This window comes from Musca autumnalis, unplaced genomic scaffold (genome assembly GCF_047663935.1).
Source record: "Musca autumnalis isolate F117 unplaced genomic scaffold, ASM4766393v1 scaffold_4, whole genome shotgun sequence".
In the NCBI taxonomy this organism is placed as follows: Eukaryota; Metazoa; Arthropoda; class Insecta; order Diptera; family Muscidae; genus Musca; species Musca autumnalis.
Window position 1 is genome coordinate 55065977 of NW_027411977.1, and position 26734 is coordinate 55092710.

The window sequence follows — 26734 nt, forward strand, 5'->3', positions numbered from 1 at the left end:
TGGGGTACAAAAAACCATAGGAAACTAGAACCATGGCACCATCGTCTAATTGCATTCCAAATTCATACTGCTCTTTGTTAGCAGAAACCATTATGTCTTCTTAGTTTAATAACATTTCAATCAATTATTATTTTAGAATCATTTAATAAAATAAATTTTGCAATTACCCGTCCGTTAGAAGGTATTACTTTATTGAATTCAGAATACAAACTAATTTCGTTATGATAAATGATAAAGTTAAGTAAGATATACTACAGTAAAATTTGTTTTTTTTTACAAATGTTTCAATATATGAGGTATTTGAACACATACATCATCCCAATTTGTGTCAATGAAGAGGCCAGAAGTCCATCTTTCATAATCAGTTCGCTTATAGGGGAAAATAGATTTCAAATGTAAATTTTCGTTGCAATATAGAATTTATCACATTTTTGTTCAAAAGTTTGGTGCACAGGGTCTCCCAAATATCATCCGATTATCATTCAAAGGTGTAGGATAGTTCTTTACATTGTACCGCAACCATGGATGACGTTAGACATAATATCTGAACTACATTAGCTGTAGTATTCTTTTAAAGTATACATTTTCCTGTGGACTTACGACCTTTTCGTACTCAAATTTGTACGTTTTGTGGACTTACGACCTTTTCCGACAAGGGCAAAACATATAGAAAAACGCGACATACTACCATTTTCTTTGTATCATACGACGTGTTTTGACTTGTACTATCATCCTGTAACAAAAACGCGATTTCCAAAAAAAGTGGACTTACGACCTTTTCCGACGGAGCAGACGATATACTTTATAGGGTCGCAAATGATTATTTTAATGCGTTACAAATGGAAAAATAAACTTTATATACCCTCCGTACTGTGAATACCAAACCTTGTTTCATAAAAGTTCTACTACACTGAATGCAAGAACCTATACCGACAAACTTCATATGGAAAGTTTTATACCCCAAATGAAGACTAAACACCAAATTTCAGGCAATTCGGTGGAATATTGAGGCCACAATCTTCAAAATACCGAAAATCGGGAGGTACCGTTCCATGGGGGCTATATGAAGGCGTGGATCTATACCGACAAAATTCTGGGGGAAAGTTCTGTACCCCCAGCGAAGATTAAATATCAAATTTTAGCCATTTCGGAGGAATATTGAGGCCACAGTCTTCAAAATACCGAAAATCGGGAGGTACCCTTCCATGGGGGCTATATGAAGGCGTGGACCTATACCGAGAAAACTCAGGGGGAAAGTTGTATACGCCCAACGAAAACTAAGTACCAGTCATTGCGGTGTGATAATGAAGCTAAAACTTTTTAAATACCGAAAATCGGGTGGTAACGTTTTATGGGGGCTATATCAAAACGTGGGCCGATATAGCCCATTTGCAATACAAAACATCCTAGGAGTAAAGAAACTTCAATACCAAAATACAAAGCTCTATATTAAAAATTGCAAGCTGTATCTTGATTTCAACAGACGGACGGACGGACATGTTTATATCGACTTAGAATTTTACCCTAATCAAGAATATATATTTATAGGGTCTCCGATGAATATTTCGATGTGTTACAAACGGAATTACAAATTTAATTATACCCTCCATATTACGGTGGAGGTAATAATATAGCTCACTACGAGTAAATGATACGGTAATTTATTGTAAAGTTTTTTAAAGCTAACAAAAAAACAATGAACACAACATCTGTTATAGTTTCTGAGAACCAAAAATTAGGTCAAAATATGAGAAGGTGTGGGCGTGGTGTGCTCCCAAAGACTACAATTTTTTCCCAATTTTGGAAAATACATAATATTTTGAAAAATTCTGGAGAATGAAATAGCTATCTTCGATTACTGCCACTCCCATGTATTCTTCACTCTCAAGGAAAATCGAACAAATCGAAACACACATCTTTGGGTAAGAAAAGAATTAGAACATTAGAGGTTTTATTTAATTTCCAACTACATAAGGCGACATTGTGGTTTCTTAAAAAATCAGTAACATCTACTTTAATTCTATTTACAAATCAGAAATATTTTCATAAAGAGTTTAGGCATTCTTGTCTGTTTTCTTTTCGGCATCGGTTAATTCTTTACGTTTTTTAAAACGCATTTTCAAATTGGTTATCAAACGAACAGTACAGAAATAAATAATTTCCACTATACTGAGGGTGGAAACACCCATAAATAGACCCAATAAACCACCACAATTGGCAAGGAAATCAGTGGTACCATACAGCTCGGAACGTTTTGAGGTGAGGAATTGGGCTTCTTTGAAGAATATAGACACACGAGTTCTTCGGGTTCTAAAAGTAAAAAAAAAAACAGGGAATATGTTTTAATAAATAAATTTAGTTAACTTAATTTCTACTTACTCCAGTGCATCTTCATTTAACTCCGTAGAATTTCCCCTAATACCAGTATTGGTATATTCATAATCTGCCTGAGAAATTTCAGCTTCATAACCAATAGATGTACATGATGGCAAGCAATTGCATGTTGTTGGACCGCGAAAATTTTCACTTGACGTTGTTATACCCTGATTGAATTCTCTCAGGGCCAATTCATCTTCGGCATTATAAAGGCAGTTCACATTTCTGGCATTGCAGACGGGTATATCTTCATTTCCTTTGTATAAAAGATTTAATAATATGATTTATATGATTTTGCTCTATTATTTTTTTATATTTTTACAAAGCACTTACTTGGCATTGAGAATTTTACACAACCACATTTAGCCAATGTGAAGTTGGCTAAACACTCCTGTTCACAATTACTTTGTGTGTAGGTTTGATAATAACGTAAATCACGTTCCTTTTGGAAATAACATTGACGTCTGAAATAATGGAAGATGAAATACAGTCAATAAAGTTTGAAAAATTATAAAAAAAACTGCAGTTGTTCTGATATACTATTTTTTTAATTTAATAACGGCAAATGGACGACTAATATTTTTCGAATAAACTATTTTTTAAAAGCGGTTATCAAATGTTTGGTTTATAGTCATAGAAGTGTAAAAACAAATTAAAAATAGGAAAATGCTTTTCCTCCTGCTCTAGGCTGCTTAGAAGATACCAAACATAATTTATAATTTCTAAGTAAACTTTGAATTCTGTTGAAAAATACATGAGATATGCAATTTTTAATTTAAAACTTCCCTACAAGTGATGTCTTAGACACGCCGTTCTGACTCGGCGATAAACAGTAAGTCCCATATCATTGAGCTAATATGAATCGGGGTGCACTCATTGATATGAGAGAAGTCTCCCTTGTCCCTTCTGGCATGTTTTTGGAACAATTATTATTATTATGCAATTTTTATACCCTCGACCATAGAATGGAGGGTATATTTTTCCGTTTGTCACGCATTAAAATACTTATTTGCAACCCTATAAAGTATACATATTTGTTATCAGGATAAAATTCTGAGTCAATATAGTATAGATTGACTGATATAGTCTATCAAAATTAAAAATTTGTTAAAAAAAGTTTTTATTATATCGATCCAAAATTAATTTATGTTCGAAGAGGGCCATATCGCACTGTGGTTCCGGCCGTGTACAAAAATCGAACATTTATGGCAACAAATTTGATTTCGATTGAAATATATACATTACCTAAACACATCAAATTGTTTATATGCAGTACAATTTTTGCCAATGTACAGCGGTAAAATGTCAAGAAAAGTCGAAAAATTTGAAAAGCATTCGCAGCTTATGAGTGAAATAAATGTACAATTTCCAGATTTAAACTTATAGTTGATAGCATTGACAATGTTTTTACGTAAAAAGATATTCATACATAGCTTTCTAACTTCCTTAAAAATAAATTCTTTGTAAATAAATTTGCTGGTACTTTTGAAATCAGTGCTATAAATTTATGTTGAGTTTTACTAATGTTGGGAGTATTTGGGAGACTCCGTGTTTTTAAAAAAATACACCTTTATATGGGGGCTATACCTAAACGTGGACCTATATTGAACATTTTTTGCGATGATACGAAATTTCAACCAAATCATTTGGAAACTGTGTCTAAATTCTTCAAAATACCAAAAATCAGGCGTTACCTTTACAAGGGGGATATACCTAAATGTGGACCTACATCCACTCAAATTTTTTTTATCATCTTGCCTTGTTGTGAAACTATGTTTAAAATGTCGAGGCGGTAGCTCGATTAGAACTATTTTTGGCACTCCTTTCAATACAAGTGAGACCGCCTCTTAATTGTTTGTGATGTCAAAATGCAAAGTATGTTTGGACGATCTATGTTGCGTAAAAATATTACGATGTGCAAAGTATGGACCAGAGTGAACGAAAAAATGATTAAAGAGTAGTATAGAGTCTTCTTTGGGCCTACAAAACTTTCCCCCGGAAATGTGTCAGTGCTTGTACGGCTATCCTACAAAAATGACTGAAATATAATATTTAGTCTTCTATGGGGCTATAATAACTCTTCCCCCCAATTTGTCCATACATTTCCACGTTTTGATATAGCCACTGACATTTATGACAATTTCGAACAGTCAACTTTGCAAATATGTAAAGTCCTGCTTGTGCATCTAAATCAACTTCTTTATGTTTTGTGGAACGGTTTTATGTATTGGTAATTATTCACCATGATTACTTTTTCAAATTCATGTTTTTTTTTAAATTTTTAAAATTAATTTAAAAAAGTATCCAAAAAATTAGGCTTTGAAAATGCACCCCTGCCATCGAGGTGGAGGGGAAGTTTTCAGGGGACGATTTTTTTATTTGCTGACAGAGAAGACTTAATATACACACTAAAAGTTGTTTAAAATTTTACCTTTTTCATCCATAAAATTGTTTTACTGTTCGAAAAATCGAACTCCAATTACGACGAAATGGGTTAAACAGATAAACAGAGGCATCACGCATTCTTAGCGTGTTTCGATTCAAATCGTCCTTTGGATGATTCACCATGACATTACGCTATAAACAATGTAATTTTAAGCGATTTCGTGTGTACGTTAAATTACATATTATTAACATATTTTTGGTATGCTACATATATGTATCTGTTAAGAAATTACTATGCTCGAACCACAAGAGGATGTGCATCCAATGCCATGTGAACGAAAAAAATTTTTCGGGTACCTCCCATTCAAAATTTTTATTTTTATTTACATTTTCTCTCTAAATTGTGTGCGATTTAGCATTAAGTGTTCGTAGTGATCCAAACACTTCTCCCCCAATAGTTGCAGATATAGGTCCACATTTGGGTATACCCCTAAACAACGATACAGCCAAATTTCAAGTAATTGGTTAACGCAATTCACCTAAAATCGTGGCCAACAGAACTTTTATAACGGAAAGAAATCTAAATATTCCACATAAATTCAGAATACTTAATTGTGGAAGCTTTTTACTTGTTTTTCATTACACGCAGAGAAAAAAAAATGATTGATCCAACAATATTCGAAGAGCAAAATATGTATTGTAAAGATATTGTTAAATTTCAAATGTAGTATTGTGATTCCAACAATTGGGTTTTGTTAAATCCAAAAATTGTTTTTGTCAACTGGACAATAGTTCTCTCTTTTCTTCGACAATTTTTTCTCTTCTCTCGCTATTCGAAGCCGTGTTGAAAAAAACAATCATGGTGAGTTTTGTTTGTATGACATGATGCCTTTATCTTTGTTTTTGTGTGTATGTATACCAACAAGGAGACTCTTGTTTTTATTTGTTTCTGTTTTGTTTCTTCTTCTATCTTCATTGTGCTTTGAGGTTTGGTGTTATACCGGAGTTTGTTATGGTGTTTAATTATTCCTTATGTTGTGGTGGGTGCTTGTGGCTTTTTGTTTGTCTTTGTTGTCAGCCAATGCAGCAAACCATGTATTGTGTTCATCAATGATTGCAATATTATACGCGACATTTATATCCAAGTTATGCGAAAAGTGTATATGAGAAGTATATATACTCAAATCAAAATTTCTGGGGTGGTTTTCTGGGTTGACAATACTTTTTGTAAACAAAATTAGATTATGATAGTTCCTACAATCGGTATTGTTAACGATTTTTACAATATTGCGGAAATTCGAAAGTTGTTTTTGTTTTCTATGTTTGGAACAAAAGATGGTATTTTTGGATTTGGATTACAATGTTTGAACAAAACAAATACATTTTTGGAACCAAAACAGATATTTTTGTTCCAACAAAAGCGAAAAATATTTTTTCTCTGCGTGTAGGTATGTACCTAAATAAAGGGTTTAAAATTTTGTATGTAAAAACTATACACATCACCAAAAAAAGAAAAAAATAATATGTTTTGATACCACCCGATGTCAGGTATTTTGATGAGCTTAGCTACATTTGTTGACCAAACTACCTTTAAATGTTATTCACCAAAAATGTAAAAATGTTATTCACCAAAAATTGTCAACGAAGGTCCCATATATAGGAAGAAAGTCATGACGTAGCCATAACGCAATAAGGCCATATCAATCAACGATTGAACCAAACCTGTGGAAATCAATGTATTCGACATAAAATGATGTGGTAGCAGCGTCAAATCGTCAATAAAATTTGGAAAATCGTCAAAAATCGTCAACATAGTCCAAAACTAGGTTTGGTTACCGCTAGATTTGAATTTTTCGCTTATGGTTACGACAATGAGACTGACTACCTAAGATATACAACCCACAGCAGTAAAGCTAATAAAAAAGCTTTTACCCGATGAGAGTTTCCCCTACGGATATTGAGTTTGCAACAATGCAGCAAGGTAAATACAGTGCCACTTTTGAATGATAGCTTTGTTCAAATATCACCTGATTGACGGTGTGACCGTTCATGTCTTTCGGTCCTGACTGACTAACTGACCTCTTAAAGAGCGCAGAAAGCTGGACTCGACATTTTTCACAACGATATAGACGATTTTTATGTATTAAAAATCCTAAACGAAAATTTTCAACTGATATAATTCGAATGTGAAGCAAAAAAGTCAAACTACCTCTATTCCAGATATGTACTTAAATGTAGCCAATCTGGCTGGGAATTGCTAAGAACGTTAAAAAAGCTCACAAAATCGAGTTTGCAATATTGGTTTCTTTAAATTCTTTCGTCAAAATTTGGTTAAAATGTAGTTAATGTGTTTTATTTCATGCAACTTTGGCTAACGTGAAAAAATGTCATTTCAGGGCATAAAATCGTCAAATCGTCATTTTCCAATTTTGGGCCAAAAAATCGTCAAAATGACGATAAATCGTCAAATTCGAAAACACTGTGTGGTAGCCATAACCATATAATTAAATTTGTCATTCCGTTTGTAGCACATAGAAATATTCATCGGAGACCCTATAAAGTATATCTATTCTTGATCAGGGTAAAACTCTAAGTCGATATAACCATGTCCGTCCGTTTGTTGAAATCAAGATACAGCTCGCAATTTTTAAGATAGAGCTTTGTGACCTCAATCCATATGAAATTTGCGGTATAGGTATGCGCGTTCATATATAGGTTTTAGCCTCATTATCACACCGAAATGACTGAAATTTGGTACTTATTCTTCGTTGGGGGTATAAGACTTTCTCTCTGAAATTTGTCGGTATAGATCCACGCCTTCATATAGCCCCCATAGAAAGGTACCTCTCGATTTTCGGTATTTTAAGGGTTGTGGCCACAACAACCCAACAAAATGGCTGAAATTTAGTATTTGGTCTTTGTTGGAGGTAAAAGCTTTTCCGACTGAAAATCATCGTTATAGGTCCACGTTTCGATATAGCCTCCATAGAACAGTACATCCCGATTTCCGTAATTCTGAAAGTTGAGACGTCAATATACCATCGAATGGTTGAAATTTGTTATTTAGTCTTCCATGGGGTTATAAAATATTCCAGAAGGGAATTATCAGGATAGGCCCGCGGGTTCCTATATCCCCCATAGAAGCGTAACCCCTGATTTCGGTATGTTGAAGGTTATACCGAAATATCGGAAATTTGGTATTAAGTCTTCTTTGAGGCTAAAAACTTTTCGCCAGAACTTTGTAGGTAAAGACTGACGTTTTGATATAGCCCCCATGGAACGGAACCTCCGGAATTTCGGAACGATACTTCCAGAACTTGCTGAAATTTGGTATTTAGTCTTCTTCATAAACGAAAGAAAACTAACTTTTCCATTTTACTTCAATACAACTCGTGGTGGAGGGTATAACAATTTCGGCCCGGCTGAACTTAATGCCGTTCTTGATTGTTTGTTTTCTCTAACACTGTACAACAAAAGTGAACTTTTTTTAAAAGTACAAGAAACCCCGCTCAGATTATGAAAGTGGAAAAAAAAGAAGACACGTGTATCGGCGTTTTGAAAGTTTACGTCGGGAAGTAACCTAAATAGGCGTAGCAAGTTCCGCCCACTTCTGTAGGTTTTGAAATATTCTACATCAAATTCCTTGGAATCCTTGCATTTTAGGTATAAAGTGTCTTTGGCAACAATGGGGGGTAACTTTTTATGAAAACAAGTAAAAAAGCGTCAGTCGACTTTGCCGACAGAGATATACCCTCAGCCAATGTGAAGTGAAACTTTTATCTACGGGTAGATCGTATTTACTGTGTCTTCAGAATTTTGTGGACCTTTTTGAAAATTTGAACTTGCCGACAAAAATGTGGATTAAGAATTAACTGCACTTAGAAACAATGGTGAACTTTTGTGGGGAAGGTACCCTTAGGGAGGACCGATATGAGTCATTTTAAAGTTAAACAAAATTTTGACAAAATATTAGGAGATCCAAAGTTTGGACCAAATTGGTTGCCCCATTCAACTGATATCGTCCTATCATTTTAGTGAAATTTTTTAAATGTTGGGGAGAAGTACCGGAAGATGTAGACCGGTATTGCCCCATGAAATTAAGTTTGGATATAATATGACGAAAACCAAATGTTGGACCAAATCGGTTGAACAGTTCGAGAGTTATCGTGGTGACATGGGGATTTTTTACACCTTTCGGGCTGTTTTCCCAATAAATATGGACTTGCCCCTGAAAAAACGTTTACCGTCGTAATGGAGGTAGCGAATGCAAATCGCTTCAACAAAAATCAAAGTGATTCGAGAGCAGGTCTTAAAGTGAACTATCCGAAATTGTGTGTCAGAGGTACCAGAATGAGCAGACAAATATAGTCCATATTCGAACCTGATATATATCTGGTAAGTATATTAGGATGTGAAAGTATAGACCAATTCGGCCTCTCCCTTGAAGAGTTACCGTGCGAACTATTTTTCGAACATTGCGAACTATTTTTCGAACATTTTTGAACTTTTGTGGGGGAAGTACCTGAAGGAGTGGACCGATATGGCTTATCTTCGAATTTAAACTATGTTTGGACAAAATATTACGAAGGCCAAATTTTGGACCGAATCGGCGTATCCGTTCGAGTGTTATTTTGCGCTCCATCCACTAAACACGGTGTTATAGGGGCTTTTTGCATCTTTCAGGCTATTTTCTCAGGAAGTATGGACTTGCCCCTGATGAAACTTGTACCGTCGTATGGGGGGCAATGAATACAAGTTGTTGCAACAAAAATCAATGCGATTCGAAAGCAAGTCCTAATCTGAACTTATCCGAAATTTTGTGTGGGAGGTACCCGAAGGATTGGGTCGATTGAGTCCATTTTGAAACCTCATCTAAGTTTAGTAGAAGTTTCAGGATGTGCAAAGTATGGGTCAAATCGGTTACGTCCTTTAAGAGTTATCGTGCGCACAAATTTTCCGAACATTTTCGAACTTTTGTGGGGGAGGTACCGGAAAGAGTGGACCGATATAACCCATCTTCGAACTTAGTCAAATTTTGGACTGCATCGGTTGATTAACCCTAAAATGTGATTTTACTTTTGGAAGACTCCTGGCGTTTAGGTACGATTTAGAGTTTTGGTGTATTTGGGGACCTATAGTAAAATTTTATGACAAATAATTTTGAGGAATATTTTGATCGTATCACGATCACGTTTAAGAGGAGTTTTTAAACGTTTTTAAAAAAGAGACCAAAAAGACTCTTTTAGTGTCTCGCATGAGGGTTAATTTTTCATGAAAAGATACCCCGCATTGTTGCCAATAATATTGCCAAAGACGCTTTATACCTAAAATGCAAGGATTCCAAGGAATCTGATGTCGAATATTTCAAAACCTACAGAAATTGACGGAACTTGCCACGCCTATTAAGGTTACTTCCCGCCGTAAATGTTCAAAACGCCGATACAAGTGTCTTCTTTATTTCGGTCCTCTTTCATCGATGCACTCTTGTCGTGATTATCCACGTCGAAAGTTGTGAAAAATGATCGGACGAAACTGTTCAGAAGTAACTTCCATTTTTTGTAATGTGCATTTTTGAAGTCACTGTAAGCAACACAACAATGGTCGTACGACAAACTGTCCTGAGTACGTAGGCTAAAAAGTGTCAAACTGTCCAACAACATTTTCAAATGGCGTCTGGCAATACACGGTGTTGCCTAAGCCGGATAGTTTTGTGGGACAAAACTTAATAAACTCAGATAAAGTACAACATTAACACTAACACGTGATTTTACTTTTGGCAGATTCCTGGCGTTTAGGTACGATTTACAGTTTTGGTTTATTTGGGGACCTATGGTAACATTTTATGACGGGTGCCACCGTGGTGCAATGGTATGCACGCCCGCCTTGCACGCAGAAGGTCGGGGTTCGATTCCCCGGCCAGGCAACATCAAACATTTTTCAACGGTGGCAAAATACCCCTCAGTAATGTTGGCGACATTTCCTGAGTATTTCAGCCTTGAAAAACTTCTCCATAAGTGGTGTCTTAAGACACGCCGTTCGGACTCGGCGATAAACAGTAGGTCCCATATCATTGAGCTAAATATGAATCGGGGTGCACTCATTGATACGAGAGAAGTCTCCCTTGTCCCGTATGGGATGTTGTGGAACAATGTTTTTTTTTTTTTTTTTTAATTTTGTAGAATATTTTGATCTGATACGATCACTCTTTAAAGGAGTTTTTAAACGTTTTTGAAAAAAGGGACCAAAAAGGCCCGTTTAGTGACTGGCATGAAGGTTAATTTTTTCATAAACAGATACCCCGCATTGTTGCCAGTAATATAGCCAATGTCGAATATTTCAAAACCTACAGAAATGGACGGAACTTGCCACGTCTATTTTGTTACTTCCCGACGTAAACTTTCAAAACGCCGATACACGTGTATTCTTTTTTTTGGTCCTATTTCATAATCTGGCCGAATGATCTTGTAATTATGTTTTGTGTTGTACAGTATAATTAATAATGGCCTTATGGCTACGTCATGACAAATTTAATTTTAATAAAGACGTCTCCAATTAAAAACAATTTTACATACATTTTCTGACTTAATTTAGGTATTTGGATCATAAAATATCTCCATCTAAATTGTGGACAGAAAAGTAAACCAATCATTTCATTTTATTTCAGAATATTTTATGGTGGAGAGTTTATAAAGTTCAGCCTGCTTTTTACTTAATTTTTAAAGGACAAATCTGCGCTTCCTGATATAATGACCCAATAGTAAAGGGGTTTTTTATATTCAAATTTAAGAGGACGCGTCATTCTAACAAATCATATTTTTTAAATCAAAAAAACAAATGGGTATATTTTGTGTATTGAACTGCTATAAACGCAGTACAAACACAAAAATGGTTTTACTCGGGTCTTAAGCAGCTTAGAATATAGAAAGAAAATTTATTTTGAATTTAATTCGATGTAAAATATTTTCGTTCCAAACACTCATGCGGAATACCTTGAAGTCGGAAATATATTTGTATGCTAAATATATACTTAACTTTGGCTTACGTAAACTCACCTATTGGGTTCATAATGTTTCAAGCCATCAGAAGTTGTAATAATTTTTGGTTTGATGGCAATTAAAACTTCCTGGCTAAATGGTATGCGAAAATATTGTTTTGAAACCTGGGGAATTTCGCCAGGCGTGTGTAAAACCAACTGAAAGAAAAAAATACAAAACTATTTCAATTTCTTAACAATAAAAGTACATAATATTTTTTAAGACAAAAAAAATATACAAAAAATAAAGGTATGTGTTTTTAATATATCACCTTAAATCCCTGTATGGGACCACGACAAAGATCATCAAAATCCTTTTCAATACCACTCAATAATAGTTCTAGACCTCCCTTAGATCCTGAACCCAAAACACGAAATGGATAGCTTTCGGTATCAGCATCGGCAGCATAACCATCCTCAACATTCCAATCGGTGGCAGTACGATTTTCAATACGCATTATAAAATCTTTTATTAAACTAGAAAAAAATAAATTTTAATAAGAAAATATATTTAATTTAATGCCAATAATTACCCTTCATCCCGATAAATTTCAAAGGCACTCAACGTATTAAATGTATAGCACGGTCCATCATCGGTGATGAATGTGTGAAATAATTCTCCACACTCTGTGCCGACATTACGCCATTTACATTTCATAAAAGTTTCTTCAAATTCAGGCATTACATCACGTAATATTGCAAGTAATTCCTGACTATCGGTGTAATTAGAACCTATTGGAAATTGCATTAAATGTTCATCACATACTTGTAGAACGGCATTTAGTTTGTTTAATCTAAAAATATACATAAATAATATTTTGTTGCGATAAATGCGAACGAAATAAATGTTTTACAAAACAAGTGAAAATGTATTAGTTTGCTTTGCATCTCACATTTTCCTCTGAATATATCTTTAGAGTCAGCGAGTGACATTCTTTGGAAAAAATAAAGAGTTTTCTTGAAACTTTTTGGTCTGGCAATCTATAACCATTATTTTGATAAAGCACATTTTTGATCGTCTTACAAAGCGCATTACCCTCGATATCCTAATTGTTGAGGATATAGCTATGGAACTATATTCTATTTTAACTTTTTGTGACGAAGATAACGAAATGAGTGGACCAAAAACTCCCTCTTCGAAATTGTTGCTTGGAGACACATCCAAAACATGGTTTTTGAACGCTTTTACTGCATCTGGCTACGAAAATCGTTGACCACGCTTTGATATGCTGGAATCACATAAAGTCATTGGAAACCTAGACAGGGCTGTACGGCTTATGACCCATCAATTCCACGTTTTGTCCGGCCAAACAGGCGCTGATTTGAATCGATGTCAGTTTTGCAAAGAAACTGGCAACCATTTGCTTCGAAGTGCTTCTTACATGAACAATTTTCGTTGGATTTGACTAGCTTTTGAAGACCTAAATAAATTTTTAATTTTTTTTTGACAAAAACGGCCGATTTAGAGCGACCCACACGACCTTCGCTTTTTGGCTAGTGTTGGCCACGATTGAATTCATTAAACCAGTTTTTCATAGTACTATAGGATGGCCCTTTATCAACATACAAAGATTTAATTTGATTATCCACGTCGATAGTTGTGAAAAATTATCGGACGAAACTGTTCAGAAGTAAATTCCATTTTTTTGTAATGTGAATTTCTGAAGTCACTGTAAGCAACACAACAATGGTTGTACGACAAACTGTCCTGAGTACGTAGGCTAAAAAGTGTCAAACTGTCCAACAACATTTTCAAATGGCGCCTGGCAATACGCGATGTTGCCCAGGCCGGATAGTTTTCATGCAGCCCTCGTATACATGTTAGTTGGTTGTAGAAGGTTTTTGCATAGCTTTAAGTTAGTTATTTCACGTAAAAAATTATGCATTCGTAAAAGCTTCGCAAATGACCACCTGTTGTAAAATATGTGAAATTTTGTGTGGAAGGTACCCGAAGCAATAAACCGATATAATTAATATTCAAACTAGATTTATATCTGGAATAAATAATTCAAAGTTTGGGCCAAACCTTACCAAGAGATTTCGAGATTTGAAAACTTCAACTATCAGAAGTGTTCTCTTTCAGCTTCTCTTACGGTTTAAAAAGGTCTGACGTTAATGGTAAATAAGGTTTTTCGGCCTAGTGAGATTTTAAAATCCTCTGGGAAATGATGTGTAGGACAAATTTGACAAAAAAAACAGGTACAAAAGTATCAGTCGGCTTTGCCGACAAAGATATACCCTCAGCCTTTGAGAATTAAAACTTTCATCTACGGACAGATCGAATGTCACGGTGCTCTTGAATCAAATTTAAATGGAAGGTGCTTACACCTGGGAAGTTTTTGCGGATTCTGAAACTACAATGCTAATAGATGAGAAAAATCAAACAAAAACAAAAAAATCGTCGGAGCGCTTTTTAAAAAAATCGCGATTCAAGTCGAAATTTTTTGGGGTTGTTTAGGTTTTTGCGAATTTGCTTGGAAACCGCAGGTCCTATCAAAATGTTGTAGCTATCAAAATTCTCTACAAGATTGACCTTAATGATATTTTCGTAGGTTTTACAACTTTTCGGATGTAGAAGTTGAAATTGGGACAATTCAAATTCAATTCTGTATCGTCTCCTTATAAAACAATGTCATGACTGCAATTTCCCAACTTAAACTTATATATCTATAAAAATGGTTCAACCTAGGAAAAATTACATATGCCAGTATTGTAGAGAATTGTCACAGCTATAAGTTTTTTTCAGATCCCATGCCTATAAGACTTGCCGTATTCAAGCAAAATCGCGAAACCCTAACAAAAAAACCTAAAAATGTAAACTGAGCTTCTTTATCTCAAAAATGGTACAGCCTGATAAAAAATCATAAACGTCAATCCTGTAGAGAATTTTTACAGCTACAACATTTTCTTTAGCTCCATTTCGATTGGACTTGCGGTTTCCAAGCAAAACCGTGAAAAACTAAAAGACACCTAAAAATGTGAAATTTACCGCGATTTATTTAAAAAGCCCTACATTGATTTTTTTTTTTGTTTTTGGATTTTTCTCATCTATGAACATTGTTGTTTCAGAATCCGCAAAACCTTCCCAGGTGTAAGCACCTTCCATTTAAATTTGATTCAAGAGCACCGTGATGTATTTAGGGTCTTTTCAGAATTTTGTGGCACTTTTGGAATATTTGAACTTGCCGACAAAAATGTGGATTAAAATTCAAAAATGTTGCGCAGGAGGTACATAACGAAATGGACCGGCTAGTTAATTATGGAAGTGGATCTTATTTTGGGCGTCTTATCTTTTCGATAGATACGCGCCAACTAGTCATTTCAGTGGGTCATCGTATAATTTTTTGACAGTATGCCAGGAAACATGAACTTGTCCACGGAAAACATAATATCGCTCTAAACAGGACCACAACGAACAGCGTTGCTATACATTTCCAAATGACCCTAAACCGCACTTAGACACAAGTGTCGAACTTTTGTGGGGTAGGTAAACAAAAAACATTGTTCCACAACATCCCATTCGGGACAAGGGATACTTCTCTCATATCAATGAGTGCACCCCGATTCATATTTAGCTCAATGTTTATCGCCGAGTCCGAACGGCGTATCTTAAGACACCATTTATGGAGAAGTTTTTCAAGGCTGAAATACTCAGGAAATGTCGCCATCATTACTGAGGGGTATTTTGCCACCGTTGAAAAATGTTTGATGTTGCTTGGCCGGGGAATCGAAACCCCCACCTTCTGCGTGCAAGGCGGGCGTGCATACCATTGCACCACGGTGGGGTAGGTACCCTAAGGAAAGGACCGATGTGGGCCATTTTAGGAGTTATACTAAATTTGGACATCGTTTGGACCAAATTGGCTGTCCCGTTCAAAAGATATCTTGCATACCATTTTAGTGACATTTGTTAAATATTGGGGAGAAGTACCGGAAGTTGTAGACCGGTATTGTACATCTTCGAACTGAAACTAAGTTTGGACAAAATATGATGAAGGCCAAATATTGGACCAAATCGATTGATCAGTTCGAAAGTTATCGTGCTCTCCAGCCACTACAAATTGCGCCATGGGGTTTTATTACACAATTCAGGATGCCTTCTAAAAAAGTATGGACTAACCCCTGAAAAAAAAATTTTACCGTCGTGATTGAGGCAACGAATGCAAGTTCCTTCAATGAAAAAGTGATTCAAGAGCAGGTCTTTAAGTGAACTTAACCGAAATTTTGTGTGGAAGGTACCCGAAGAAGTGGGCAAATATTGGAACCTGATCTATATCTGGTAGAAATATTCAGATGTGTAAATATGGACCAAATCGGTTACAACCTTCAGGTGTTATCTTGCGCACAATTTTTCCGAACATTTTTGAACTTTTGTGGAGGAGGTCCCTGAAGGAGTGGACCTGTATTGGTTATCTTACTTACATACTTACTTAGCTGGCCCATTACAGAACATTTGTTCCATAGGCCGAACTAAGAAAAGATCTCCATTTCTCTCTATTTGTTGCTTAGCACTCTGGAATACCGCGCCTTTTCATCTCATCATCCACTTGTTTGCGCCATCTATTCCTTGGCCTGCCAATTCTGCGTGCACCGCCAAACGGTTCGTATTTATACGCCTTTTTAGCGGGTTCATCATCGCTCATTCTCATGATATGGCCTAACCAACGCATCTCGATACGTTTAACAATATTGATATCGTTGTATAGCAGATACAGTTCGTGGTTCATGCGACGTCGATATTCACCGTCAACGCAGGTTGGTCCGTAGATGTCTCGAAGAATTTTTCTCTCAAACAGACCAAGCAGTCACTGCCATGTCTGCTTGCGCAAGTACCCAGGCATCGGAGCCATACATCAGCACGGGTAGTATCAGTGTTTTGTATAGCGTTATTTTTGTTTGACGAGATGTGGCTTTGTTTTTAAACTGCTTACTTAAACCAAAGCAGCATCTGTTGGCCAATACAATTCTTCTTTTTATTTCACAACTGATGTCGTTTGTTGTTTTTACGGAGGTGCCGAGGTAGACGAAGTCTTTTACTACCTCAATATTATAGGAACCAACTTCCACAGTCGGTCCGAGCTCAATGGACGCATTGCGCGCCGACACCATCAATTTGGTCTTCTCACCGTTTACCGCCAGACCCACTTGAGCAGATTCTCCCTCGACCTTCATAAAGGTATCGGTTACTTCTTTTACTGATCGGCCCATGATGTCTATATCATCAGCATAAGCAAGTAACATATGACTATTGGTGCAGATTGTGCCACTTTTTTTGACGTTTGCCTCTCGTATACACTTTTCCGGCAGGATGTTGAAGAGGCCACACGAAAGGCTGTCTCCTTGTCTGAAACCTATTTTGGTACCAAACTCTTCGGAGAGGTTCTTTCCTATTTCAACTGAAGATCTTGTGTCAGTTAGAGTCATTTTACAAAGCCGGATGAGCTTTGCGGGGATACCAAATTCAGACATGGCTTGGAGTACCTTTGAGCGCAGCGGGCTTTCGAAGGCTGCTTTATAATCGACAAAAAGGTGGTAGGTGTCGATCTGCATCTCTTGGGTCTTCTCCAGGATTTGCCGCAGGGTAAATATCTGGTCAATGGTGGACTTGCCAGGTAGGCTTTAGTCGTTCGCACAATATCCCTGACACGATCTTGTAGGCAATAGGGAGTAGACTTATGCCCCTATAGTTAGAGCATACAGTCTTATCTCCCTTCTTGTGGACGGGGCACAGGATACTCAGGTTCGAATCGTAGGGTACTCGTTTATCCTATCAGATGGTGCTAACTAGCTGATGAATACACCTTATCAGCGTGTCGCCTCCGGTTTTTAACAGCTCGGCTGGCAAACCATCGGCTCCTGCTGCCTTATTATTCTTCAGCCGATTTATTGCTGTCTTTACCTCATCTTGGCTGGCGGTATACATTCAATACCATCTTCTGGGATTGGGACTGTGGTATCTTCGTCGTCTTCGCTGCTATTGGATACTAACAGTTTTGAAAAAAAAAAAAATATTTCCATATCCTGAGTACACTATCTGTATCAGTTACCAAATTACTTGCTGGTCTCTACTGGAGGATGTGTCTGTACCAAAGCCATCAGTTTGATGCTTGACTCTTTGGTAGAATTTCCGCACTTCATTCTGGCTCCTGTACATCTCGATTTTTTTACACTCCCGCTTTTCCATCTCTCTCTTTTTCCTGCGGAAAAGACGTTTCTCCTCTCTCCTTTTCTCCCTGTATCTCTCTCGTGCGCTACGCATTGCTACGGATTATAAAGTAGCCCTATATGGCGCATTTTTCTCTTCGGTGGCAGCACGACACTCCTGATCATACCATGGATTCCTTGGTGGAGGTCTCTGGTATCCAAGTATGGATTTTGCGGCTGTTTGAATGCAGTGGGCAATGCTTTGCAATTGCGCTGATATGTTATCGGGATGAAGAGTGCTTTGATTAAGCGATTGGGCTAGTTGAGTGGAATATGCTGTGGCTATCTGTTGTGATTGCAGCTTACCGATGTCTAACATTCGTGTTGTGTCTGTTCGTACTTTGTTTGCTACGTTTAAGCCGGTGCGTACCTTTGCTGCAACAAGGTAGTGGTCCGAATCAATGTTTGCGCCTCGGAACGATCGTACATCCAACACGCTCGATGAATGTCTTCCATCTATTACAACATGATCAATTTGATTACTTGTTTTCTAATCTGGAGACTGCCAGGTGCCCTTATGAATATCGAGATGGTTAAATCTGGTACTGCTAACTATCATGTTGTTTGCAGCTGCAAAGTCTATCAGCCTCATACCATTGTCAGATGTTTCACAGTGGAGACTGAATTTCCCGACTGTTGGGCCAAAGATATTCCCCTTTCCAATTTTGGCATTAAAATTGCCTAGAATGATTTTAATGTCATGGGCAGGGCAACGGTCATATGTTTCTTCTAAGCGCTCGTAAAATATATCTTTGGTCTGTTCGTCCTTTTCTTCAGTGCGAGCATGAGCGCAATTAAAGCTGAGTCTTTCATTCATTGGGGTGAAGTATTTGTTATCTTCGTACTTAAATTAAGTTTGGACAAAATGTAACGAAGACCAATCCTTTCGAGTGTCATCTTGCGCTCCAATTACTACACAAAGTGTCATAAGGGTTTTTGCACATTTCAGGCTATTTCCTCAGGAAGTACGGACTTGCCACTGATGAAACTTATACCGTCGTATGGGGGGCAGTGAATTCGAGATTCGAGAGCAGGTCCTAAACTGTACTCTTCCGAAATTTTGTGTTGGAGGTTTCCGATGGAGTCGACCGATTGAGTTTGTATTGGAACCTCATCTAATTCTGGTAGAAATTTCACGATGTGCAAAGTATGGGCCGAATCGGTTAGTACCTTCAAGAGTTATGGTGCGCACAAATTTTACGAACTCTTTTGAACTTCTGTGGGGAGGTTCCGGATGAAGTGGAACGATATAACCCACCTTCGAACTTAAAATATGTTTAGACAAAATATTACGAAAGCTAAATTTTGGACCTTTTGGAATCGGTTGATCCGTTCGAGAGTTATCGTGCGCTCAATCCAGCCAGAAAGACGGGCCTACATGGCTAAATCAACTCCAAATTGTCTGAAAAAGATTTCGTCCATACATACTTGGGGTCTACAACCAAGGCAAGAGGCATAGTCCATTACGGAAGTGGTTACAATTTTGTGAGTCATTCCTCATCGTGCACACTGAAATGTCGTAAAGCATAAGGTTTTCGGAATATCAGCAATGCAAAGAAAATGTCGTTCGGTTTCCGCCTGTCCGTCTGTTGTAATCACTCTGGCATCCACAATAATAGAGCTAGAACACTATATTTTTGCATAGGCAGGTCAAGTCGCAGATGGGCTTTATCGCCACAGGTTTTAGTATAGCCCCCATATAACGATACCTCCTGATTTTCGGTGTTTTGAGCATTTTAGACACAATTTTCGGCCGAGCTGTAATTTGACATGTGAGGTTCTCAGTGATCACAAAACTTCTCCACAAAAATCATGTAAAAACTTAACATTTGGAGCAATGCAAAGTAGGTTGGCGTAGGTGGTCAAACAACGAAAATATCGGTATTAAACCATAGGGTACATCCCACACAACAATTGAGAATTTATGAGTTTATGGACTTGTTTTAAAATTTTCTTCGAAGGTAAAGCATCCTGAATAATGATCCAAAAATACAAAAAAAAAAAAAAAATATTAAGAAAAGGGATTTCAGTTGTGTAGCTGATATTCGATCTCTCCATAGACAACAGTCTCATTATTCACAAAGGCTGAGGGTATATTTCTGTAGGCAAAACCGACTGATACTTTTTAATTTTTTTTTTTTGACAGTGACCACTGTACGCCACTAGCTTTCCTCACTAAACTAGGAATATTGTACTGCAGTTTCTAATTACCATAAAGTTATATCCATGGCTGCGATATAAATTAATAGTCCAATTTTTTTACAACCCTAATAACGTTAGTGAACGTACTTCCAATAAACTTTTGATATAGAAACCGAAAAAAAACGTATTTAATATTATACCTACTCTTCGCTTGTGATGTTATCCTGCGTTCTGTTGTTATAGAAATCCGAGTATTTCCAAAATATGTCCGTAAAATTGAAATACGTTTGCCTGGCTTTGGTTTCTGTGCAAATAGTTATAGCCGGAAAGGGAATTTGCCAAACGGGAGTCGATTTTTCAGCAAAACTCACAATAACCGGATTATTGTTCCACTTGTTCCAGATATTCATGGTCAGCGAGGTACAAAGGTATATGGAAAAGACAAAAACCATTATCCAAAATACTCTGGAAAAGAAGAGCAAATAAACACAAAGCACACACATGTTATTATTTTCATGCATTGAACCATCATATGAATAGTAAAATTGTTCACTTCGTTTTCGAATAATCCAAATCAACAAATACCTTTCCCACACTGGTCTCTTTTGTTCTCCCAAATATTTGATGCCATGTATGGTACTGTTGTCGCAGTATTCCGAGAAGATGGCCCATGCAGCCTGAGAGGGTTTGCCATATTTGATTTGTTGTTTGTTGTCAACATCTTCGTCACTATCCACATCAATCGTCTCCTTAAAGGCCGTAATGGTCTTGGCCATCAATGCTGCACGTTGCCTAATTGGATAAGACAAAGTAAATCTCATTACTAATAAAAGTCTTGGCAGTTTTATTTTCCTATTGTGCCAGTCTTTGTTTTCTTAAATCCCATTTTCTTCGAGTGGATATGGAGTATACGGATTGTCTTATCGTACTTACCATTGCAGTGTTGTTTTCACCGTTGGCTTCTCGTCTTGAACCTTTGCCGGCACCATCTTGGATGGCAATGATGTTAAAAACCTTCCGAAAGCCGATTTGTTCGCTCGATATTTGTTGACATTAACACAACCACGTCTAATGTGCGACTTGTGAAACTGTCACCTCACCGCTCGCCTTTTATATACTCTAAACACAGCTGAGCATTTCTGGTGACACTGACATCGTTGTGGCTTGCCTTATCACATTTGTTTTAAAACATTCGCCTCATATTGCACCTTTGGGATTTTCCAATAATCTTTTGGCGGAGTAAATAGTTACTCCTGGGAAATGCTTTCGTAGCCTTCGGCGAATTGTTGCTTACACAAACACTCATACATATGTACATATGTGTATGAGTTCATTGTTTGTCATCACCTTAGAAAGAGTTAATTTAATTTGCAGTCAACATTATATTCCTGGAAGATGTTTTTGTACATTAGACAGGATCGAAATTTTTTATACACATCAGAATGAAAGGACAATGTATGAAATGTGCCCCATAGAAATAGTGGTTTTAGATCCCACATATGTTAGAATAAAATCCGTTTCGGACAATTGGGAGTCGTGTTATGCCGATCTGACCGTCTGTATGTTAATTTAGAAAAAGTCAAGAGTAACCTAGAACGGGTCAACCAGATCAACCTGACGATTTTAGGTATTGTGTTAGTATTGGCCACATTTTCCCACCGAATTGGTTGCAACTTGGAATTTTGTGTTCTGAGATGATGGAAAATATTTTTATTAAAAACTGTCTATATAATTCCACGTTTTGGGATAGCTGGAGATAAAGGAACGCTCCGATTTATGGTATTTGGAGGTATTGACGACATTTGCTTACCGCAATGGTTGTAATTTGGGATTTCGGTTTCCAGATATTAGAAAATATACCAACCATTTTGTAGAAAATTTACTTATGTTGAAACAAAGGTATGGGTTATTTTAACTCGCGAACATTTGTACTATACCATAACTTTGAACGCAATTCGGTAATATAAACAGTTTTCGCCCGATTCAGCACAATGTAGAGCTCAAGGTTTAAAGAAGAAATTGTAGAATACACTTCAAAAAAAGGTACCTAATGTATGATTTTTATACCCTACATCACTATGTAGGGAGGGTATTATAAGTTGGTTTTAGCCAAAAAGTTTGTAACGCATCAAAATAATGGTCGTAGACCCATATACTTTTATATACCAAAATGAATGTCTCGACGAGCTGAGTCGATCTGGCAATGTGTGTCCGTCCGTCTGTCCATCTAAACTTTGTAATCACGCTACAGGTCGCAATTTTAATCCGATCGTCACCAAATTTTGGGTGTAGGTGAAGGTCCCGAATGGGAAGTAGCCTATTGATTTTGGTGATGGTCGGATAATATTCAGGGGTCAGAATGGACAAACAACTTCTTTGGAGAAAAAGTCAACATTTAATTTCAAAGCGAATATCTCCGCTTCTATATGAGGTATCCGCAACGATGTAACGTAGCTTGTCGTAGTGGGTCAAACAACGGAAAAATCGGAATAGTCGCTAACAGAACCCAACTTTTAATTTTTGCGATTTTAATAATAATGAAAAAAAAAAACAAAATCTGACTATGAAAATAGAAATCCCATCTTTACAATGATGCAAAGTAGCTTGGCGTAGGTGGTCAAATAACGGAGATATCGCAATAGTTGGTAATACATCCCATTTTTTTGTAATTACGCTACATGTCTCAATTTTGACCGAATCGTCACGAAATTTTGGGGTTTAATGGGGATCCTACAGAGAAAGAAGACTATTGATTTTGGTGATGGTCGGATAATTTTCAGAGGTCGGAGTGGGAAAAAAATTTTGGCGAAAAAGTCAACGTTTTATTTCAAAGCGAATATCTCCGCTTTTATAATGGGTATATCAAAAGTAAAACCCGCAAATGAAAGTAGAAGATTTGCAACGATGTAACGTAGGTTGTCGTAGGTGGTCAAACAACGATGCTATCCCAATAGCCGCTAATAGGACACAACTTTTCATTTTTGCAATTTTAATAAAAATGACGAATATCACAGCTTCGGTTGGGGACCTTCGATGCCACTTTTTCATTTTTTATTGAGTTGTACTGACGATGCACTTAAATGCGTTTCAGCAAAATTTACCTGTATTAATGATGGCATTCAGAGCAAAGGCGCTAAACTATCCCTATTTTTATATTTTGAATTTTACCAGTCAAAAGCGTATGCACAGGAGTGGGGTAGTGGTGTAGGGTATCACATAGTCGGCGGCCTACTAAAGACTTCGCTCACTTGTTTAATAAATCCACTGTATCTAACTCAAACGGATGCTGATATTTTGAAGACTGAAACAGTAAAAAAGTATCAGTCTGCTTTGCCGACAGAGATATACCCTCACCCAGCAAAAAAAGTCCTCCCAAAATCATGGGTTTCGTAAGGGATTTTTGGCAGCCGTAACTACTCTCAAACCCCCTTTCTTCCCCATTATTTTTACAAGGGCATGTCGCACTCAGTTTGTAGTTATTTTATGACCACTAGAATAACTAGTTATTCTGTGGCCACTAGAAGTTGAAAAGTAAGGTAAAAAAATTATATTTTTAGACAGTTGATGTAGAGAATTTGTTTTCAATTTCATTACACATCTTACTTTTATTTTACTTTATTTTATTTCGCTGTCTGCCCGAATTGAACCCACTAACCCTCTGATTTCTAGCCAAAGACACTATACACTATGCCACGCACACGAATATTAAGGGTTGCTTAAAAACTTAAATGTGCAGTGCACATGTGCACCACGAACTGTTATTTTTTAATTAAAAAAAACTCGCGTGCCGACGGTGAGCGTTGAACACACAACCCTAGGATTTATAGTCGGACACACACTCACTGTGCCACCGTCGTCATTACTTAGTGAGGAGTAAAGTAAGTAGGTTTACCTTGTAAATTTTTTAAGAAGTAACCCATTACTTTTCAGATTACCTGTAATGCGAAAAGAAGCTTGTTTACATTACTTTGTAAGGGGTTACGTAATGACTACCGGATCCAAATTTTTGCTGGGCAGCCTGTGTGGATTGAAATACTTTTTTCCCAAAAAAAAAACTTATATATTTAGGGGTGTTTTCAAAGTTGTGGGCGTATGAACCAATAAAGTATGGATAGGCATAAAGCTCAAAAATTTGCGGAATATCGATAGATAGAGCTTTTTTATCACGCTAGCCTACGAAAAACAACCACTACATACGGTGTCATAGGGGTTTTTTTGCAACTTTCAGGCTATTTTATCAGGAAGTATGGACTTGCCCCTGATGAAACTTGTACCGTCGAATGGACGGCAGTAAATACAAGCTGCTAAAATAAATACCAAAGCGATTCGAGAGATGGCCCTAAACTGAACTTTTTCGAAATTTTGTGTGGGAGGTTCCCGAAGGAGTGGACCGATTGAGTCCATATTGAAACTTTATTTAAGTCTGGTATACGTTTTACGATGGGCAAAGTATGGACCAAATCGGTTACTCCCTTCAAGAGTTATCGTGCGCACAAATTTTCCGAACATTTTCTAACTTTTGTAGGGGAGGTACCGAAAGGAGTGGACCGATATAGCCCATCTTCGAACTTAAACTAAGTTTGGGTAAAATATTACGAAATCCAACATTTGAACCAAATCGGTTTATCCGTTCGAGAGTTATCGTGCGCTCCAGCCAGACGGACGCACATTGCTCAATCAACTCCAAATTGTCTGAAACACATTTCGTCCAAACATACTTAGGGTCTGAAACCATTATTTCGCTGAGGCACATTTTGCCCGTATGAAAGTGTATATACCCTCGTTAGCATAAATGCTGAGGGTATAAAAAAAGGAAAATGAGAATACTCTAGGCTGCGCAGAAGACACCAAACTGCGTAATTATTTACTACTATCAAGAAGGAAATTTAGTTAGCTTTACAAAATGGGGAAAACCAATAAAATCGCTTGAAAATAAATAAAAAATAATCTGTAAAAGTCCGTTGTGGAAAAAATAAGTTATGTCCGTTTTAAGTTGAAAATCCAAGAAATCAAGTTTTTCACTACATTTACCGTTATAAAATCAAAAAACGACTCCATGGACTCCCACAAAACTGAATATATGCATCAGAACCCCTGCAAAATTTTTTTTCAACTTTTGTAGCACAGTGTTTTTATACCCTCAGCATTTATGCAAACGAGGGTATATAAACTTTCATACGGGCAAAATGTGCCCAAATAATGGTTTTAGACCCAATGCACAGTGGATCCACCCATTGGCCAAAAATAAAAAAATTAATGTCAAATTTTGGTACAACATCTGGCAACTCTGACAGCTATGACGTGGACCTTTTAAAAAATATATTAGTTATTGTTTCATCCGAACGCGATCTTCTTAAAAATAGCTTCAACCATTTGACTAATATTTTTTGTTGTGAGTACAACATATATTTTAAGTGCAAGTAAATATATTCATATATATATATTTTCTCCATACAAGTGGATCCACTGTGCAATGTATGTTTGCACAAAATGTGTTTCAGACAATTTAGAGTTGATTTAGGAATGTACGTCCGTCTGTCTGGCTGGCTAGTGCGCACGATAACTCTCGAATGGATCAACCAATTCGGTCCAAAATTTGGCTTTCGTAATATTTTGTCCAAACTTAGTTTAAGTTCGAAGATGGGTTATATCAGACCACTCCTTCCGGTACCTCCCCCACAAAAGTTCGAAATTTTTCGGAAAATGTGTGCGCACGATAACTCTTGAAGTAACCGATTTGGTCCATACTTTGCACATCGTGAAACTTCTACCAGATTTAAATGAGGTTCCATTATGGACTCAATCGGTCCACTCCTTCGGGTCCCTCCCACACAAAATTTCGGAAAAGTTCTGTTTAGGGCCTACTCTCGAATCGCTTTGATTTTTGTTGTAACAACTTGTACCCTATACGACGGTACATGTTTCGTCAGGGGCAAGAAAAGAAAATCGGCCCACTCCTTCTGGTACCTCCCTCACAAAAGTTATAAGCTTTCGCTAAAATGGTGTGCACGGTAACTCTCAAAGATAGTAACCGAGTTGGTCCATACTGTGCACATCGTAATATTTCTACGAGACATAAATCAGTTTCGACACAAAATTTCCGAAAAATGAAGTTTAAGAGCTGCTCTCGAATCCCTTTGATTTCTGTGATAGCAATTTGTATTCGTTGTCCCCATTATGACGGAACAAGTTTCTTCAAGGGCAAGTCTATAGTTCCTAAGAAAATGACCCGAAAGTTGTAAAACCCCTACGACATCAGTAGCTGGAGCGGACGGTAAGTTTCGAACGGATCAATCGATTCGGTCCAAAGTTTGGCCTTCGTAATATTTTGTCCAAACTTTAAGTTCAAAGGTGAGCCATATCGGTCCACTCCTTCGGGTACCTCCCCCACAAAAGTTTAAAATGCTACGCACTATACCTCTAAAACGGGCATGCCGATTTGGTCCAAGGGGATCCGAAGATTTCCTAATATTTTATCCAAATGTAGTTTATCTTCCAAAATGGTACATATCGATCATCTCTTTAGGGTACCTTCACACAGGCTGTTGATGCGATTTGCATTCGCTAGCTCCATTACGACGGTAAATGTTTTTC

At 37.0% G+C, this 26734-nt stretch overlaps 1 protein-coding gene across 1 annotated transcript; it reads right to left on the minus strand.

Annotated features, from left to right (window-relative positions):
- Nucleotides 1-1917: 1917 nt before the first annotated feature.
- Nucleotides 1918-21296, minus strand: ppk26 (pickpocket 26). Its single transcript, XM_073987580.1, has 9 exons — nucleotides 21074-21296; nucleotides 20726-20932; nucleotides 20345-20605; nucleotides 12328-12588; nucleotides 12067-12271; nucleotides 11814-11953; nucleotides 2710-2840; nucleotides 2380-2632; nucleotides 1918-2310 (listed from the first exon to the last, which is right to left on the minus strand). The coding sequence occupies exons 1-9, from the start codon at nucleotides 21127-21129 to the stop codon at nucleotides 2055-2057; spliced, it is 1770 nt and encodes a 589-aa protein (XP_073843681.1). The 5' UTR covers nucleotides 21130-21296; the 3' UTR covers nucleotides 1918-2054.
- Between the last annotated feature and the right edge of the window lie 5438 nt (nucleotides 21297-26734).

Bases quoted from the DNA above. Each gene is read 5' to 3' on its own strand.
- ppk26 (XM_073987580.1), bottom strand. From the start codon at position 21,129: ATGGTGCCGGCAAAGGTTCAAGACGAGAAGCCAACGGTGAAAACAACA. The intron at 20,933-21,073 runs GTAAGTACGATA...TTATCCAATTAG, and splicing joins GTGAAAACAACACTGCAATG to GCAACGTGCAGCATTGATGG. The intron at 12,272-12,327 runs GTAATTATTGGC...ATTTTTTTCTAG, and splicing joins GAAATTTATCGGGATGAAGG to TTTAATAAAAGATTTTATAA.